The sequence below is a fragment of the Poecilia reticulata genome, linkage group LG20, assembly GCF_000633615.1.
Source record: "Poecilia reticulata strain Guanapo linkage group LG20, Guppy_female_1.0+MT, whole genome shotgun sequence".
NCBI lineage: Eukaryota > Metazoa > Chordata > Actinopteri > Cyprinodontiformes > Poeciliidae > Poecilia > Poecilia reticulata.
In genome coordinates this window covers 16837574-16856464 of record NC_024350.1, presented here as the reverse complement: position 1 = coordinate 16856464, position 18891 = coordinate 16837574, and the positions used below count along the sequence as shown (strand labels likewise).

Here is an 18891-nt window from a genome sequence, read left to right as displayed (position 1 = left end):
CATCAACCCTCAGCCGCCCGCCGTGTTCAGTCTCTCCGCTCACCTGTAGAAATCCTCCTCAGCTTCTTCCCGCCGTTCAACCAGCAGCTCCGGAGCAGAAAGGCTGCCGGACTCCCGGCATCGCGCCGGTCATTTTAAGGATGTTTATTGGTCCCACAAAAACGATGAAAACCCGGAATTATCACCAATCAGTAAAATCTTCTCCGAACTTGAAGATTGGACGTTATGCTGCTAACACGTAGCTTCCGTCAACAACTCAGAGGCGGAAGTCAGAGCTCCGCGCAACGCAAATAATGTTCCGGCTGAAACACGGTGCGCTAAATGATAAAACATAAATTAACGAAGCTTCGAGGCAGGTCAATTTTCCTCGAGGAATTTTAATAATCGAGGTACTCGAATCACTCGAGGAATCGTTTCAGCCCTACGTGGATACTTGTGGTATCACACAAACAGAGTTTAAGCTCTAACCTCCTTCATAAGAACCAGAATGGGGGTGCATTGGTCTTGCGATTTTAAAACGACAAATAAATGTTCAGAGGTTCCACATATTATCTTTATCATCTCAAATTGCTTTTTTTTTGCATTAAATTTGCAGGAATTGTCAGAACCGCCTTACCAAAAATGGACAGAGAAGCCAAAGAACACTACACCGTTGTGATTCAAGCCAAAGACATGGCAGGCCAAGTTGGAGGGCTCTCTGGCTCCACCACCATCAACGTCACCCTGACAGACGTCAATGACAACCCACCCAAGTTTCCCCAAAGTAAGTACCGTAATAGTGGAATTATCGACAAAAAAAGCAGATTTCCCTCACATGACTTCCCAAACTTGAAGAAATTGTCCCATTTAGGTTGGATATGTGAAGCTTATGGTTGAGTTGAAGTATTTTCTGCTTTTCCCTTCCTGCTTAAAATCATTTTTCAAAGCCATGCTTGTTGTCAAACCGAGCACGGCACCGCTCTGAAACATCTCCAGCCTTGAGCTGAAAGAAGTTTTCAACAAAAATTACCTGGTGTAGTTTTGTAACCTAAAAAGGATTTTTACAAACCGTGCAATCCTTTCATTGGTGAAAAATGAAAGGATTGCCTTTGAAATACAAAGTTTAAAAATGCATTTAAGCAAGAAACAAGCTTCAGTAATGGGGTCAGAATGACTAGCAGCTTTTTGCTAAAGAACATGAACATAAATTAATAATATCAGTCAGTAATTCTTATCGTCATTTATCAAAATTTTTGAACTCAGAAGTCTAAATTTATTTTGTTTTCTATAATTTGCAAAACCAGATGAATATTGCTCAAACCACTCCGTTTCCCAGGCTGAATTATCTCGATTATAATGAAAAATGTAAGTAACGACAGAGCCTCATCAAGAATAGTGCCCTTCAGCAACGAGCTCCCCATTTATTCTGCAGCAAAGAACCATCAACATTTCCCTGAATAAATATCTGCTTCATTGCAGTGCTATCAACCACAGTTTAGCACTTAACGTCAATTGAAGCACTGCAGAGTATTTTTAATGACATTCCCTCAGGAACAAATAGTGACAGAGTCAAACTGCTTAGCCAAGCTTTTAGGTAAACAGTCAGATATTCAACTGTTTGGTGCAGTGGAGATTATTTCTGATTTTTTTCTTTCTCTAAGTGAATACAAATCAATGTTCATTCACAGAAAATTACCAGCTGTATGTCCCAGAATCAGCTCAAGTTGGGAAACCAGTGGGGAAGATCAAAGCCAACGATGAAGACCTGGGTGTTAACGCGGACATTACTTATAGCATCATCAACTCAGAGGGCGCCAACATGTTCTCCATATCCACAGACAGAGACACAAAGGAGGGAATCATCAGCCTGAAAAAGGTAAGCGAGCGAAACTAAGGGAAACGGCTGGTGTCCATGGGAAGGAAATGGTTTGTTTACAGGTATCAAATCAAAGGAAGTTTTTATGGAGATACGGATACCTGAAGGGATCATAAAGTTTAACCTTCAGTATCTTGTTTTTTGTTGCTGACTTTAAAGTCATTCCCATCGTGTTAGGACAGGCTGTATGTACAGTTTGAGTTCTTTTTTTTTAGTGTTTGACATTTAATAAAAATGTACTGTGGCTATTTGTACTTAGATGGTCAAATAAATTTTAAATTGAAATCAGATTTCTGAAATGAAAAGTTGCTTAAATACTCTGCAGTGTAAGATTTTTGACCACAAGAAAGTAGCATTTTTTGTTACTTTTTTTTAAAGATATACTTTTACATTTTGATTAAATTGGCTCATTTTGTACATCGGATCCCCGTTTATTTGTGGTTCAGTATTTGTAGAGTCACCTATTTATGGATTTTTTTGTATTCAGGATATCTAACATTTTCAAATGAAATACCTGGGTCCAATGCTGCTTGACTCCATAGGAGCATTTATTGCTGATTAAGTGGATCTGAGAAAACAAGAATTTAGCTTGTGCAGTAGTGCTAACATGGTTTCCATAGAGTGTATTAATGCTTACTGGGGGATGTTTAGTGTTTAAACTATTAAAATAGCCAGAAGCGTTTTAAGAGGGGCTTTCAAATATTCCCAGATTTCAGCCATTCATCTGTGGCTTTGTCCCTAAGCCACACAACCACCGGCTGATCAGTATTCTGAATCCATCTGTCTGTCCATCAGTTTTCCAAACCAGTTTTGTCATGTTGAAGGAGAAAGTATTTCTCAGAATTTCAGACAATTTTTACTGAGAAATGAATGTTCCCAGCTGGTGCTCTTGGTATATGAAATATGAATTTTTTTTTTTTCCCATTTAGTTTTGACCAATAGCACCTTGTTAAGAATCGTCTCCATGGTGAGGTCCTCATATTGTGCTTATCAAATGTTCTTGGATCCGACATGCTTTATAAGGCACCTACTGTATTTTCCGGATTATAAGACGCATGCTAAAACATACGATCAACAACAAAAAATAAAGGTAACGGAAACAAAACAGTACGTTTAGTTGAACTTTATTCGACTATGTAACAATACACTCACGTTATTTTTCATTCTTCTTCCACAAATCCATCAAAGTACTCCTCTTCTGTATCTGAATTGAACAGCTGGGCAATTTCACCATCAAACATGCCAGGTTTCCTCTCATCATTGTCAGTCAGTCTCGTTTCCCGGTGGCTGTTCAGCAATGATGCGGCTTTTGCGAAGCTCGGACATCAGTTAAGGCAGAAACATCAGCCCAGGCATCCACCATCCATCCACACATGGTGGCGCAACTCGCCCGGCGCTGCCTCCCCATCTTAGTAAACGTGTGTTCAGTCTGTCATCCATCGCCCCCACGCCGCTCGCAGCTTCTTTTTGAGCGCCCAGTTTACACCGATGTCCAGCGGTTGGAGTTCTCTGGAGTTCCTCCCGGAATGACGTCAAACTCTGAATTAGTTTGCTTCACTTCCTCTTTCACAGTAGCAGTGAGATGGGCGGCATGGAGTCGCAGATGAACAGGGACGGTGATGCGTGGAAAAATCTATCTGGTTTTTACCGGAGGCGTATGCTGCAGAACTCGGACAACAATTCTCTGATTGGTTTATTGCTGCCGGCGTACATACTTTACGTGTTACATAATGTCCTCTGATTGGTTTATCGCTGCCAGCGTACGTACTGTACACTTTACGTCTCTGTGTCAGGGACAGATTTTGGAGTTCAGTCCACACATAAGGTGCACCGGATTATAAGGCGCACTGCTGATTTTTGAGAAAATTTAAGGCTTTTACTTGCGCCTTATAGTCCGGAAAATACGGTAACAGTTTGTTTGTTCTCTTGCATTCATTTTATACAGAATTCTCATAGCTTTCTTTTGTGCCACAAACAAAGGTTTAGTGCCGTTTTATTTTTCTTGCAGCCCCTGAACTATGAGAAAAAGAAGACCTACACGCTGCACATCGAAGGAGCGAATACACAACAGTCAGATCCACGGTTTTCCCACCTTGGTGCTTTCAAAGACACGGCTACCCTTAAAATCACAGTGGGCGATGTGGACGAAGCCCCCGTCTTTTCTATGGATTATTATATCTTGGATGTTTACGAGAACTCGGCGAGTGGAACTGAAGTGGGAAAGGTTACGGCTCAGGATCCAGACAGCAGAAAGAGTCCTGTAAGGTAGGAGACTCAGTCACGTTAAATCTGAACCTACAGTCTGAGCAAAAAGTTCAGAAAAATTGATTGTTTGTTCCTTTAGATTTGCAAACTGCAAATGCAAAGAAAGCCCAGCCTTGTTAAAGCAGTTTGGTTATTTTGAGGCTCAGCACTTTTTCTGCTGACTTGCAGCAGATAAACAACATTTGGGTGATTTGATTCTGTCTTAAATCAAAAGTTGTTTCATATTTGCAGATTGGAGGACATGTGAACCAAACAGATATTTTTTATCTCAAAAATAGTTTTATATAACCAAAGCTCACACTTGCAGGAGGTTTTCAGCAATGGACACATTTTTTAAAACCCCAGAATATGTATACACGTAAATAAACACTCTCAAATACAAACATGGGTACAAAATACATATTTATACATCATAACAGTATAAACATTTATAATTTAACATTTTAAGGCTCTTTTAAAGCTCACTAAAAGAAGCACCGAATTTGAGATCATCATTCAGTTTATTCCACTGAAACACATCCAGATTTTACTTGACCTTTTTCTTTAGCATGTTCAGATACTAAACAAACCTCATGAATTATATTTGCTCTCTTTTATCTTCATAATTTATGAATACAAAATTATTAATTGAGGCCTTATAGATGAAAGTATAAAGCATTTTAATCATTTACATATTCAATAACTTTAGATTTTAAAATATTACTTTGATTTAAAAGTTTATTAGTTGGTTCCTGATATTCCACTTTATTAATAAGCCTAATAGCTTTTTTTGTAGCTTATCTAAGATGTAAACAGATGTTTTATTCTCTTCAGTCTGACAAGGTGTTCTGCATCAATTGTTCTCCAGATGATGAATTTGGCAAAATTCAGAGAAGTAAATGAGTCGAGAACAAAAGAGGAACTGTCTGTCTTGGAAAAACCTTTTTAGTTTCTGAAAATCATTTTTAACAAACAGAAAACAGGTGTGACACAGTACCTGACAGTTTTATCATCCTTTGATGTTTTCAGTGTCTTTGACTTGTACTTTCTCCTCAAAACTGTGCTACCCAGGGGCGGAGCTATAGGGGGGTTTGGGGGGGGCGGCTGCCCCCCGAACCGGGCCGGATGGGAGCCCGGGTCTGGAGGTGCCAGGGAGGGAGGAATGGTTTCAAGTCGCTTAAATGTCTGATTATAGACGGAAAAAGTGCGCCCTCACCTGTTGAGAAAGGTGTATTTAATGTTAAAGTCAACAGTTTCAGTTTCGTTTCACTCCCCCCTCCACTCAACAGTTTCCACCTGATGCTCGTAAGGGGCCCGGTGATTCGTTAGGGGCCCGGTAATTGGCCCGCCCCCCGGCCCGACGCTGACTTGTTCCGCTAGTGGTGCTACCCTTTGAATTTTTTGATAAATTCAAGTTGGTGACATCATCTTGACTTAGCATAGGATCTTCTTTTTGACAGGTTCTAAATTTGTCATTGTTTTTCAGTGAAGCAAAACTTGTAATGTTATAAAAAAAATATTATTTACTGTTATATTCCCTTTTATTTAACTTCCAGGTCATCCTGAGGGTTCGCAGGGAGTTTTGCAGTGTTCCCTGTAAATCATGTTAGTTTTTTGGCTTCACCAGGTATCTGCTTATTTTTCCTGCAAGCTTGAGAAGTAACCTGAGGCAAGACAATTACTCTGCACATTTATATGCACTCTAAACAGATGCTTGTATGCTGGTGAGAAATGGGGGGAGGAAAAAAATAAAAATTCATGCTAGCCTTAGGCAGCCTGCTGAACAGGTGCCTTGTTCCTTGGCATTACACTCCAGCAACTACAGCGCTTGTAATGATTTGAATTTGCTTCATGTTCTTGACAAAACTGATGGAATAGTTGTGAACCTGATACTCCTAAAGAGGTAATGCATTGGTCTTATATCAATAAGAAACAGTCTTCTGTTGCTGCAGCGTGTAATGGGAGATTATGTGGTATATTTTGCAGCACTGCAGAAGCCAGAGGGTCCATAAAACGCATTTAAGATTTATGAACAGAGAGACACAACCTGTTGGTGGTTGATGTATCGTTGGGTTATTTGCAAGAAAATATACCCACTGTCATTCCATAATGGGTTTCTCTTGATTATTCGATTGGTGCAGCAGAAAATAGCAACGTAAAAGCTTTGCTTCCAGAAGTGTTCGCCATCCTCCCTGCTCCTGGTGTTGCTTCGTAGCGTTTGTGTCAAAGTCAAGCCTGGGAGCCAAATTCTGCCTGCTGTGTAATCCTGATTGACCTTCACATTATTTTTAAGAGTCTAGAAGAGCTAGTTTGCTAACAGACAGCTTAAAATGACTATTGCAAATCTGAGAATGTTCTGCTGGTGCAGAGTAGAGTCTACCAAATATGGTCAAGCAAAAGTTGGAAAGCAGAAGCTTTGTGGACCAGTGGGAAGTCATCTACAGTGGACACCCAGTATTTACAGGAGACGAACCAATAATTAAAATGAACAGTTAATAACACCAAAATGTTGCATTGATACAGTGGAGACTATCTTAGCAGAATCTGTCTACACACATCAGTCAGTCAGCAGCATGGAAAATGAACGGCTCTTTCTGGATTGGCTGCTTATCAAATGCCAGCTAGTAGCATGATATTACATATGCTCCATAAAAAGCATATGTCTAGATTTGTCTTCCTTTCGGCACATTGAGTTTGGAATGTGGAATCAGAAGGGAGATGTAGGAAACCAGAAGGGTGGAAGACATGCAGCTGAGGTCTTCAGGTCAGGACTTGACCCCGTTTAGTAACCTCTGCATATGTGGCACCTGTTGTACCCAACACAACATGCCCCTCCATAATGCAAGATATTTCTAAATAATACACATTAACAAGCACAGGTGTAAAGCTTGTTCTTGTGACAAAATGTTGTAAATATAAACAGCCTGGCAGCCACAGGGGGACTCGGTTGTTGGCCCCAGAACGTCCTGGAGCTCTGTTTGGTGGTCTCTGTGGCACACGCTGTGGGCAGCGAAGGTGTATGACAGGTAGCATGACAGCTAGTGGCACCATCAGCCAAGTCAGGCATTTATCCTTCTGCTTTTTGAGCTGCCGTAACACCAAGAAATCACAACTATGTGAAGCAACAGGTGGAAGCCTGTGTACCAGGCGGTTAACTCCCACTTCCATTAAACAAGGAGCATTTTATCACGCTGAGTTCAAACTTGTTTGAGGGTGTTTTTGACAGATCATTCCTTCTGTAACTGACAGGCAGCTTGGGACAAATAAAAGGAAAACATCATAGAGGCATAAAGGGAAAAGGCAGGGATCATAAGATCGGCATAGTCTAGTTTAAGACGCTCACAGTATTCAAAAATGTCACAATTTCATGTTTCTTCAGTAGCAAAATGTGCTTATTTTTATTCATAGTTTTGGTTTACTTTGCGTATACAGTAGACGTGTGTTGAGATGATATTTCCACAGCGAATAAAAGTGTCATGGTAAAACCATCATTTTTTTTGCTACATACGCAGGAGAAAAAAAATACAAATGTACCTATTTCAGTGGTCGTTTTTATTTGTGTATTGTGTAAAATGGAACTTAAATAATTTGTATAATGAGGCATATTTATGTAATATCCATCCATCCATCCATTTTCTTGCACCCTTGTCCCTCAGTGGGGTCGGGAGGGTTGCTGGTTCCTCTCCAGCTAACGTTCCGGGCGAGAGGCGGGGTCACCCTGGACAGGTCGCCAGTCTGTCGCAGGGCAACACAGAGACACACAACCATGCACACACACACTCACACCTAGGGACAATTTAGACAGACCAATTAACCTGACAGTCATGTTTTTGGACTGTGGGAGGAAACCGGAGTACCTGGAGAAAACCCACCATGCACAGGGAGAACATGCAAACTCCATGCAGAAAGACCGGGGCCGGGAATCGAACCCAGAACCTTCTTGCTGCAAGGCAACAGCTCTACCAACTGCGCCACTGTGCAGCCCTATTTATGTAATATGAGTTAGTTTATAAATTGAGTTTGTGGATGTTAAGATTACTCATTCTGTCAAATTAAGTACACAGTCAAGGACTACTCTTATCTATTGGCCTAAAGTGTATTTCCTTGTGAATTAATTAATAGAAATTTAAACAAATGAGGTAATAAAACTAAGCGAAGGTAGTTTTAGGAATAAAAAACTACCTCCTAATACTATTCAGAATATTATCTAAGATGACTACATGTTTCACATTTCTCAAAACATTGGCTTGGTTTTCTCTGAAGTTTAAATAACTCCAGTCTAATTCTGAGTTATAATATCGAACGGTAATTTCAGGGTTCATGAGTGGAGAAAGTAAAGAAAGGAAAGTTTCAGAAAGCGCCATTCATTCATTCGTTCATCGAACTAAACCGGAACATCAGAGAAAGATTAGGAATACTGTGGGTCAAACAAGGCTGGTTATTGATTTGGAACCACTTAAATATCTGCTTTGTTGTTCTGCCAACTTAGTTCCTGTCTTGACTGGAAGGAGAGAGACTTTGGCCTCAGCAGAGGTTCAGCTGAGGTCGCTCCATACGGGACTAGTTACCTGACCTCTCCTGGCTTTTGCTTTGGGTTGCCTCCCTTTGGATTTGGAGCAGCAGTAAATATAACAAAAATGTTCCGTAAGAATGTCACTGAGGAATGTCGGAGACGTGCAGATAAAAGAAAACCGCTCTCAGGAACGTCATGTTAAAGTAAGCAAACTGACAAAACAAGGCTGACAAAAACATTTTGTCTGTGTACAGTTTACCAGGCTTGGTTTCAGATTATTTAGTAAAAAGCCCTGCTGTTTGTGTTCAGCTTCTCTCTGCTTCTCACTGAGTCGGGACACTCAGGTCAGCTGCTGCGGATGCTGGAGCTTCCTGGACTTTCTACAAAACTGTTTAATCAGGAAAGGATATGTGACTGTGTTACATTGTGCAACCAGTTATTGAGATGTTTGAACTGAAGAGAGAGCAGAAAGGGTTAAACAAACATCATCAGATAAAGAGATACATGAAAACTTTTGGCTTTGCTGTTAGAGGTTTCTAAAATCTGCTTATTTTGTTGAATAAAACGTCAGGCTGATATTGACCCTTTAACACGTTAATTACTGTTTAAAATTAACTAAATGTGAATCATTTGCAAAAGCTTTTTTACATTTTTTAATTAGACAAGTAATTGCATGAAAGATCCTTTGTCACCTATTATTTTGAGCAGAACAAATCTGTCACAACATTCATGCAGTTTGAGATTCAGGACATCAGTAATGGAAGCCGACTCAACGTCTGCCTGCCTTTTCGAACATTTTCATCGTGTTGGTTAATTAATGTGACTCCATTCACAGCACATACACGCCTCAGACGGTATAGACTTCCATCAAACATGTGATCTTAGAAGTTAGAAGTGAATTTCTATAAACTTTTAAAATACAGAGATTAATTGGAGAACTCACCAGTCGTTTGTTGCCCGTTTTCAATGTCCTGCTCTGCGAAGCTTTGACCTACCAGCACAAATGTATTTCTCTTTTTTAAAAATAGATAAATAATATTCTAAATGTTATTTTCAATCATTCCTCTTGTGAGCATTAATCTGTTTATGTTATGAACAATTTTACCAGTATTTGTAAACAAAGGCAACATTATATTTGGACTTTTTGGCATATTAAGTAGTGCATTCGGTTAACATTAGTAACTGTGAAGTGGACCTGCCTCTTTCACTTCAGTATTTTTCTATTGACCATAACTACATGGTTTGTGAAAAATTCACCTATTTTTAGATTTTTGCATATTCGCAGTTATTTTAGCCTTTTCTGATTCAACAGCGAAGACGTAAACTCCTCATGTTGTCTGAGATATAGCTGTAATGATACACGACTGTATAAACACAGTTTAACTACATATTGACTGAAATATTCAGAAAATAAGTACCACTTCCATTCTATGTCACCCACTTAAAGCATTTGCCATAATGGGAATCTTCATCAGTGCCGACAGAGTTTCTGCATAGCATCGCATGAAATGAGCAAACGTTTATATCTGGTCACTGCCGAGTCGTTTTGTTCAAAATCTTAGATGTGGTCTATACACATTTTATATTGTGTCTCTGAATTGCAGTGCTAAACCCAAGTAATGTTTTAAAATTCCCAAAAATCTATGGCAATGTGGCTTAGTTATTACGCAAAATCCACATTTTGTACGTTTTTGTTTTTCCATTTGAGTTCCTGCTACTTCTAAAAACAGCCCAAGCGCTTAAAAAAAACCCACCCAGCTGGTTTTTGCCGACAAGTTGATGTTTTCTGGTGTCAATAACAGATTTGCGTCCCAAAATGATGATTACACAAAGCTGGTTTTGGTTTGCAGTTTTCACCACAGAACATTTCTGCTTGGTTGACTCTCACAGCATTTGATATCTACTGTTGTTTCTGTCTCACTTTTTATCTCTGTTGTAGTAAAATTAGCTGCCATTTCTGTCTGTTTTATGGAGTGGGCGGCGGCAGCACAAGCTGTGGCGAGGGAGAAAACTTGCAAGTAAAAAAGCAGCAAACAGAGAAAATAAATAGATTTCTTTTGCAAGAGTTGACTTTGGGAGGACATGTGAAACACTCGGCCCAGCTCTGAATAAAGATAGAATGTTGTTTTATCTTTTCTGTTGTTGTTTTGCCACCCTAACCTTTGACCTCTTAATATTGAAGAGATAAAAAAAAACCTGCAGGACTGACGGCGCCATGTGTTTGTGGGTCAAAAGCTGGATTAGTATTAGGCCTTTAGGACATTTACTTTGTGTCTGTCTTCTCCTGAATCTCCTAACCTGAGCATGTGAGGATGAAATGCATGAATGTGGAAGGTTTAAGTCCATGCACATCTTTTTTTATGCTTTATCTCCCCTTTTCTGTTTTATAAAGATATTTTCTTTCAGAGGAGAAATAAATTCAAACGGTTCTGCTCGCTGTCAGATAAACCTTTGCTGTGTGTATATCTCTTCTCACTCAGACTGCAGACCTCCTTTTGTTTTCTCTCTGTGCCTCGAAGAAACGCGATGACTTGCAGAATCACAGCGTCTCATTGTTTACTATTTAGCTACTTTGTCTGTTTTCAGCATCTGACTTGAAATCCATTAATGTGTAGGACAAGCTATAAAAACGCTCTCAGAGAATGAGGGGGGTAAAAAAACAAAGTCCATAAAATGCAGGGACTGACTGGCTTTTCCTCCTTTATCTCAGTTCTCTCTGCAGAGCAGCCGAGTCCTGATAGGTGGGTTATGAAGTGTGCATATGAACCGACTTTCTGAAAATCATTTTATACGCAAATTCAGCTGCCGGTTTGGTGATTTTTATCAGACGCTGCCTCGTTTGTAAAATCAGTCACTGCTGAGTTTTGCGTCGTCTCTAAGGGAGGCGGGTGCATTTCATTTCCGTTACTATTTCAGGCCTGTTTAAAATCCTGAGAACAAAAACACAGAAAACAAAGTAAGCATGACTTCAGTGAGAAATTAATATTTTATATTAGTATTGGTGGAACCCATTGGACTTGTACACAGTTTCACAGTATAATAATGAAAAACAAAGAGATTTTACAAAGAAAAACAAACTCTTGTCCAGAATTTCACAGCTGTGGAGTTTTATTCAATTTATGAATCTTTTGCACAGATCAACTGCACACTCTTTTTTTTATATATTACATAAAATCTATATAAAATAATTAAGATTTTAGGTAAGAAACGTTTAAGGGGTGTGAATGTTTTCGCAAGGTTCTGTGTTAGAGGTCAGAGAATTGAACTGACGCAGTTATTAAAACCCAAACCTTTCTTGCTTCTTGCTCCAGAAGCTGTTGATATTTGTCTATATAAATATGGCTACTGAAAATGTCCTCACATGTTAATAATGTCTGTTTGTTCCTTAACATGGATGCTTCTTATAAACCAACACTTGGTGCTTAAACAACATTTTTATATATTCCGCACATTTAGGTTTCCTGCAGTGTTAAAGCAAAACCCATTTCCCTGAGTTAAAATCAAATCATGTGTGCGTCTGGTTGCGCTGCTGAGCTCATTCACTTCACCTGACTTTTACTGCGTCTGTGAAATGCCCTGTGGTCGTTGTGGCCTTTTAAAACCGGACGGAGGCTGATGGTGAACGCTGCGTGACAACAGGACAGTATAATTGCCTGAGACCACAGATATTCGTCCTGCAGTTCTGTTGAGTGAGACCAGTCGGGCAGTAAAGCTGCCCAGCTCAACATGCATTTTATACGTTGTTTGTTAAAGCTTTTACTAGTCAACGCTGATTGTAGCCAATTCTGATTTCACTTTTAAAACTTTAGCTTCTTACTGTTTCAATATAGGCTGCATACTTTTATTGTATATATTAAAAATTAGAAGCTATAACACAAAATAGCTGTTTGGACCTTTATTGTCAAAGTCTAAATTAAGGAGAAATGTTTCATTTTAATGTAATATAAGTGATGAATAAAACATGTGCTGCATTAAAACACCTTTATATCTGGAATCCATGGATACATCAAACCTCCCTCTAAAAATGCATGTAAAATATGTCTATTTTAACAGTTCAAACTCCAAATACGCCTGAATATGCATAAATACACACAGAGGAAACCCTATTAGAAGCTAACATCTACTGTCTTCCTCGTCTCTATGTGGACACAGCCAATCAGCACCTAGGAAAATAAATGACGCTCCTGGATTGGCTGCTTTGCAAACACCAGCCAATAGCAGGTCAAGTAGCTTTGTGCCAAAGCGTGTCAGGACTTGTCCAGCACAACGCCATAAAGCTAACGAGGAGTTCTCCCTGAGGCCATGAGGGAAACGTGAGACCATGTGTGAAAATCTAAAGCAGTGAGATGTTTTGACATTTACTTTCATGTAGAGCCAGGCTGAAGTCACCTCATGGCATCTGGATGAGTTTTTGTTTGGCTTGGACTTTCCTTTTCTTAAACCTCAGCCTCTCTTTGGTGGGTTAGTTGATCTGTTTTTGGATGTTATAATGTTTCAGGGTCCAGTTCTTCTTTCTCTACAGAGAACTTCACATTTCCCCCAAACAGCCATTGACAGGCAGGAAAACTTTCCCACTCATCTGACCAACATCAGAGAAGCTGAAAATACCATATTTTAATCAAATGATTGTAGGTCCTCAATTAGAATATTCATGTTTGTTCATGTATTTTGATAATTAGCTAAAGAAGGTTATTTTTGATGCTTACTTATAAATTAATTAGATTTTTATGAGATGAAAAAAACATAACCACTGAAAAGAGAAAAGAAAAACGTTGGTCTCTCATATGCTCATATTCATGAGAGAATAATGGGAAATTAAATGAGATATATCATTTAATTTTTCTACTACAAAGAGTATCTGGTGTGTCTGATATTCATGTGTTTGAATGTTTTTTTCCATCAAACCAAAGACTTAACGAAGTATCTTAACATTACTGCGCTTCGCTAAATATCTATAAAACTCCAAATTATAGAAAAGTGTTTGATTCAGATTTTTAATAACACTGTATGTGTAATAATATATGAGATTTTGTTACTATATTAACAGATTATTGTTGAAGCATTAGGAATTTAATTGAATGTTTAATGAAAGCACAATCATAGCAGTAATCAGACATTTTGGTTTTAATTAAACACAACTTTATTAGATTTTTAGTTTGTGTAAATACTTTCATACTATGAACTTGTGGTAATTTCACTCAGTACTCATGTTGTCAGATTGTTGCTTGTTTGGACCAGCCTCTCTGTCAAACCTTTCAACTTGAGACTGAGAGCAGTAAACCCCAGACATCCAACTAGATACTTCTGAGACAAAGCAGACGTAGAGATTTGTTTGGTTTTAATGAGCATTATTAGTCACTGTGTATTATTTAATATCATCAGCAGCTCTAAGGAGCGCTTGCCAGAGTAATGAGTCAAAGAAAGCACAGCTTTAATATATTTATATATATGTATCTGTATGTATTTTGCACTTTGGTACATATGTTTACACTCAAATTAATCTGTGTACGCCTCTTTTTTTAAATCTTTTTTTTAATGACTGCCTGATGCTTATGCACACCTAAATGGTTTTTAATTCAGTACCTGAAAATGCATTTATCTTTTTGACAGATATTACTTGGACAGCAAAGAGGATGGAGTAAGATACTTCCGAATTGATGAAAGCAGCGGAGTCATACGTACGACACAACCTCTGGATAGAGAAGACATACCTTGGCACAACATCACTGTAATGGCCTCGGAGGTTGGTAGGTACCCAGGTGTACGAAAACGTGTTGCACTGATTTACTCATAAACATCCAGACTGCATCTTTGTGCTGGGCTAGAAATTGGCTGATATTTCCTAAGAACAGCTTTCTTCTTCCTCTAACCATCTGCAGACATACTTAACTCCTGTTTAGCTTCCTTTACAATGGATTAAATGCCCTGTGATCTTCAGGATATTCAAGTTGCTGCTTTTCAATCTGAACCTTTACTATTGGTGCCAGATTTTTACTAAGAATCTTTGCTGAAATTCTTCAGAATCTCCTCATAAATTTTGAGGCGGTTTCTGCACCTCTGCAAAACCTTTAGCAGAAAGGAAATGGTGCTTCTACTACTTCAGTTTCCTTGATTAGCTTGGTGAGTTAGAATAAAAAATACCCCCAAATGACTGATGATCTCACGATAGCAACTGTTTCTAGAGACCCTACATTTATCCTGATGGTTGTCCTGAAAACTAGAATTGATGAAAATAAGCAAAATGAGCAGGGATGGAAATGAGTTTTGAAGGCTGACTGTACTAGGTGATTACCGCATGCTTTTCTGTTTCCCATACAGTGTTTAGATGTTCCTCTTCAGAGATGCTTTCAAATAGAAGTCCTTTACCACGGCAGCATGATTTAGATAGAAACAATTAAGTGGAAAAAGGCCCTGCCTATTGCTCTGCCTCTTTTTTCTCTCTCCCTCTAGATAACAGGACACCCTGAGGGGATCGTATAGTCAGAGGGCAGCGCGGGTTCAAATTCATAGAGAGTAACACAGGAGTCAGAATCAATATCAATAAAAGAGGGGATCCATAAAAAGCAATGAGTACATGAATCAGCAGCACACATGCTCCCCTCAGCTACAGAATCAAATCTGTTGCACATCGTATAAGTACAGAGCACTTGATAGTGTTTGTGTTATTTCAAGACACTCTGGTTAGATTGCATGCTGACATACGCAGCATCTTTGGAAAAAACATGCTTAATCACACCATGATCAGCTCCCCATGAACACCTGTTGTGACCTGTTTTCCCATGTTAATGGAGCTTGGCAGGTTTGATTTGTGGACGCTCTGGACAGGCGATTAAAAAAATCTAACTGTGGTGCAGTAATGATGAAAGATGGTGCAGTATTTGTGACTGGCCATGACAAACCAGGGACAAGTCTCCCTGGGGGCTTTTTGAGTTATTTACGGATCCTGAAAGTGACGAGTTTAAGCGCTCTAATGAAGTCAGACACAGAAATAAAAATAACATAAAAAAGAAGATTCAAAGCATCCATTTTTTAAAACACACATTTTTCTAAGAACAAGTCATTTTAGCCTTTTAATAGTTTGGCAGAAGCAAACATCCTCTTCTGCATCATTAAATATAAGAATTATCCTCCCCTCTTCTGTATTGTATTTATTTGGCAGTAAAATAAATGTAATTTTAAAGGACATAAAGCAGTAACATCTATTGGCGTGTGTGCAGAACATTAAAAGCAAGCCAAGTTATAAAAAACAAAGAACAGTTCTCACTAACTGAGACGGTACTCCTGTTGTTCAGTCTGAAGAACCGTTCAAAAGAATCAAATCGCTCATGAACATCAGTTCTTCTCTCAACAGGTGTGACTTGTCTTATCTAGTGAGAAATATCTATTTCAACCAGGCTGAAAGTGACTGACTTGTGAAACGTCTTGTGAGTTCAGATTTACTCTAAAAACAGGTTGAATTCAGACATAAAGTTTATCACTTTAAAGCTATATAAGCCTTCTTCATAGCTCAGCTGGTATATTTAGCAACAAAACAAGAAATTCATCATTCTCTCAGTAATTACTGGCCTTTATCGTGTCACATACGTTTACATAAATGTCCAGTTGTAAGTTAAGTTGTATGTTTAAAGCATTGTATAGTTCACATATTTATGAGGATATTAGGTAAAGAAAGTATTGGGTTGATTTAATTTGCACATTGTTTATCCTGTATTTAAACATGTTGCAGTACATTTCTCTTGGATTGCCTATAAAATGGAACCGGTCTCTCCTGTTCAAATGTCCTTTCCTAGTCTGGTAACTAATTAAATCAGCAAAGCCCCTTAACCTCCGGTGAGTTGGATAATTTGTAATCACAATTAGGCAAATCTCCAGCCAATGGTCATGCATGCTAATGTTTCTTTATCTCTTCATCTCTCTTTAGTGTTTAGCAATATAAACACAGGCACATTAATACAGCTACATAAAGAAAACCAAGACTGTTTCCGTTGTGTTGCAAACTGTCTTACAGAGGTTAGAAGTTCACAGACGAAGCCAGAAGTGAAAAGGGAATTGGAGAGTTTAAATTTAGGTCATTGCTAAAGAAGATGCTGGTTCAGAGTCTTGTATTCAGGCATGTTATTGTAATGTTGAATCACAGAAAGTCCTGGTGTGAAAACAGATACAGAAGCAGCAGGGGGATAATCATGGGTTGGAGAAGAAAACTCCTTTTAGAGTTTGAGGGGGATTCACAATGTTTGCAGTTTTACCTTGGATAATTATTGACACATTTAATTTTAATATTGAAGAACATTGAACTTATTTCAATCTAAAATAAAAATGTACATATAGAATATGTAGAACTACATTATTTTCCTCTTTTACTTGTTATTTGTGTGCAATGCTTCTGGATCCCCATTGCAGACGTTGAACTGTGAAAACAGCAGATCCCATTTTAAACATTTATTATACTTTGGAGAAAAAAGAAGGACACACACACAGACACGCACGCATGCACACACAAACACACACGCACACATACACACACACACACACACACACACACACGCACGCACACATTCCTAAAGACAAAATAAAAAGTAAACATGTAGAACCAGGAATTCCCTCTGGGATTTGAGCACCTGAAGATAGTTTTTTTTTTTTTTTTTCTTGTTAGTGATATTTTTCGCTGAGCAAACACAGTGTTTCACCTCAGCCGTTCTACTGCGCACTCATACCGTAAATCATTATCTCTCCTGGAAGCCACCCAGTAAAAGCACTCTGCAGTCCTGGACAGAGGTGCTTCACGGGTCGACAAGCAGCTGCATTCCTCAAGGACCCTTACTTCAGGGCCACAGAAAGTCCTGCATACTCTGGGTTGTTTAAGCAGTTTGTTTAAGACTACCGCAGTCTGCCAGTAATAAAAAGTGAACCTTGCAGTATATCTGATACCGATTGATGAACTATTGCATAATTTGTGGACAGCTACTGTAAATTAGTGATAATTGTAGGAACCTTTCTTTAAGCCAGGTGAACGACAGTACCCAGCAACAAGTAGGGGAGGGGTACTGCTAGGTTAATTTTAGGCTTCCTAATTTTAACCAAAGGTGAGGAATCTGCCGCCTGTCCTCTGGTGCACAGCAACAAGTCGATAGCACCGGGTTACTGTATGCATTACACATCAATGTATTCAAATTCAAGGTCACGTTTGTCAGTCTGGAAGGTGACAGGTTTACTTTAAGAGCCTTTTCTCAATGCAGACAAACTGAGACAATTGGTGGAAAATCACTGCAGTTTTTTATTCTTTAATCATACAGTAGATATTTCTAAGTAACCAAAAGTCTCTGGCTAATAAGCAGCTAGTGAGTGTTTTACTTTGCCTTCATACATTTCATAAAATAGTCAAACTCAGATGAAGCTTTATTTTTGTCCAGTTTCAGGAACAAGTGAGAAAGTGGTGTAGCTGGATTACTTAAACCATAATAAAAAACATTAAAAACATTTTTTAAATATGAAAAAAATTCACATTTTGCATATTTTTATGCTTCCAGTTTCAACAGTATCTTAAAAACACCCAGCAATAAGTTGATCAATTAGTTGTTGCTTTTTGGTGTTTCAAAAATGTTCAGTCTCAATTGAGACAGGATCCAGTTAGTTTGGTCAGCTGGTTGTACCGTTGTATGCTCTGTACAATGGCTGCTGGAAAAGACAAGTGTTTTGTTGTTGACTTTAGAAACCACTTTCTGCTGGCTGTGCAGGAGTCCTTACTTCTGCTTTTCAAGTTTGCAGCCATTTTCATCTGTGGTTGTAAACATTGAGTCGGGGGGTGTGGCCAGCAGCAGCTTATCTGGATTTAAAGAGACAGAATCCATAAACAACTCATTTTGAAATGAGCACAAACTAGGCAGAACTGACCAGACTGTACAAAAAAATGAATGGACATGTTTTGTTTGCCATAGGCCTATCCTAACACCTTGAACCAGATATTTGACCCTCAATAGGGCACCTTTAAAGCTTTGGCATTCCTTGTTTCCAGTATCTCTACCTGTTTTTAAAATGTTTGCAATGAAAGCCTAAATGTGGCTTCTCTCCCTCCGCCTCCTACTCTGTCTCTGCTTACAGACAACCCCAGTCTGCTCAGGCACATTCCTGTTACCGTGCAGGTGCTGGACATGAACGACAATCCACCAGAAATAGCAACCGACGAGGAAGTCATTGTGTGCGAGAGCTCAAAGCTCGACCAGGTGAGTGTCTGGAACCCATCTGGGGAAGGAAAAAAATGCTAAACACCCCTTTACAGTTT

At 39.0% G+C, this 18891-nt stretch overlaps 1 protein-coding gene across 2 annotated transcripts in view; it reads left to right on the top strand.

Moving 5' to 3' along the window:
• LOC103456687 (cadherin-18) overlaps positions 1 to 18891 on the top strand; it is a 125628-nt gene that overhangs the window by 78601 nt on the left and 28136 nt on the right. For both annotated transcript variants that reach the window (XM_008396400.2, XM_017301987.1), the window contains exons 5-9: positions 596 to 763; positions 1668 to 1855; positions 3864 to 4120; positions 14223 to 14359; positions 18711 to 18832. In XM_008396400.2, coding sequence (XP_008394622.1) covers positions 596 to 763; positions 1668 to 1855; positions 3864 to 4120; positions 14223 to 14359; positions 18711 to 18832 — 872 coding nt within the window. The remainder of the gene's footprint in view (positions 1 to 595; positions 764 to 1667; positions 1856 to 3863; positions 4121 to 14222; positions 14360 to 18710; positions 18833 to 18891) is intronic.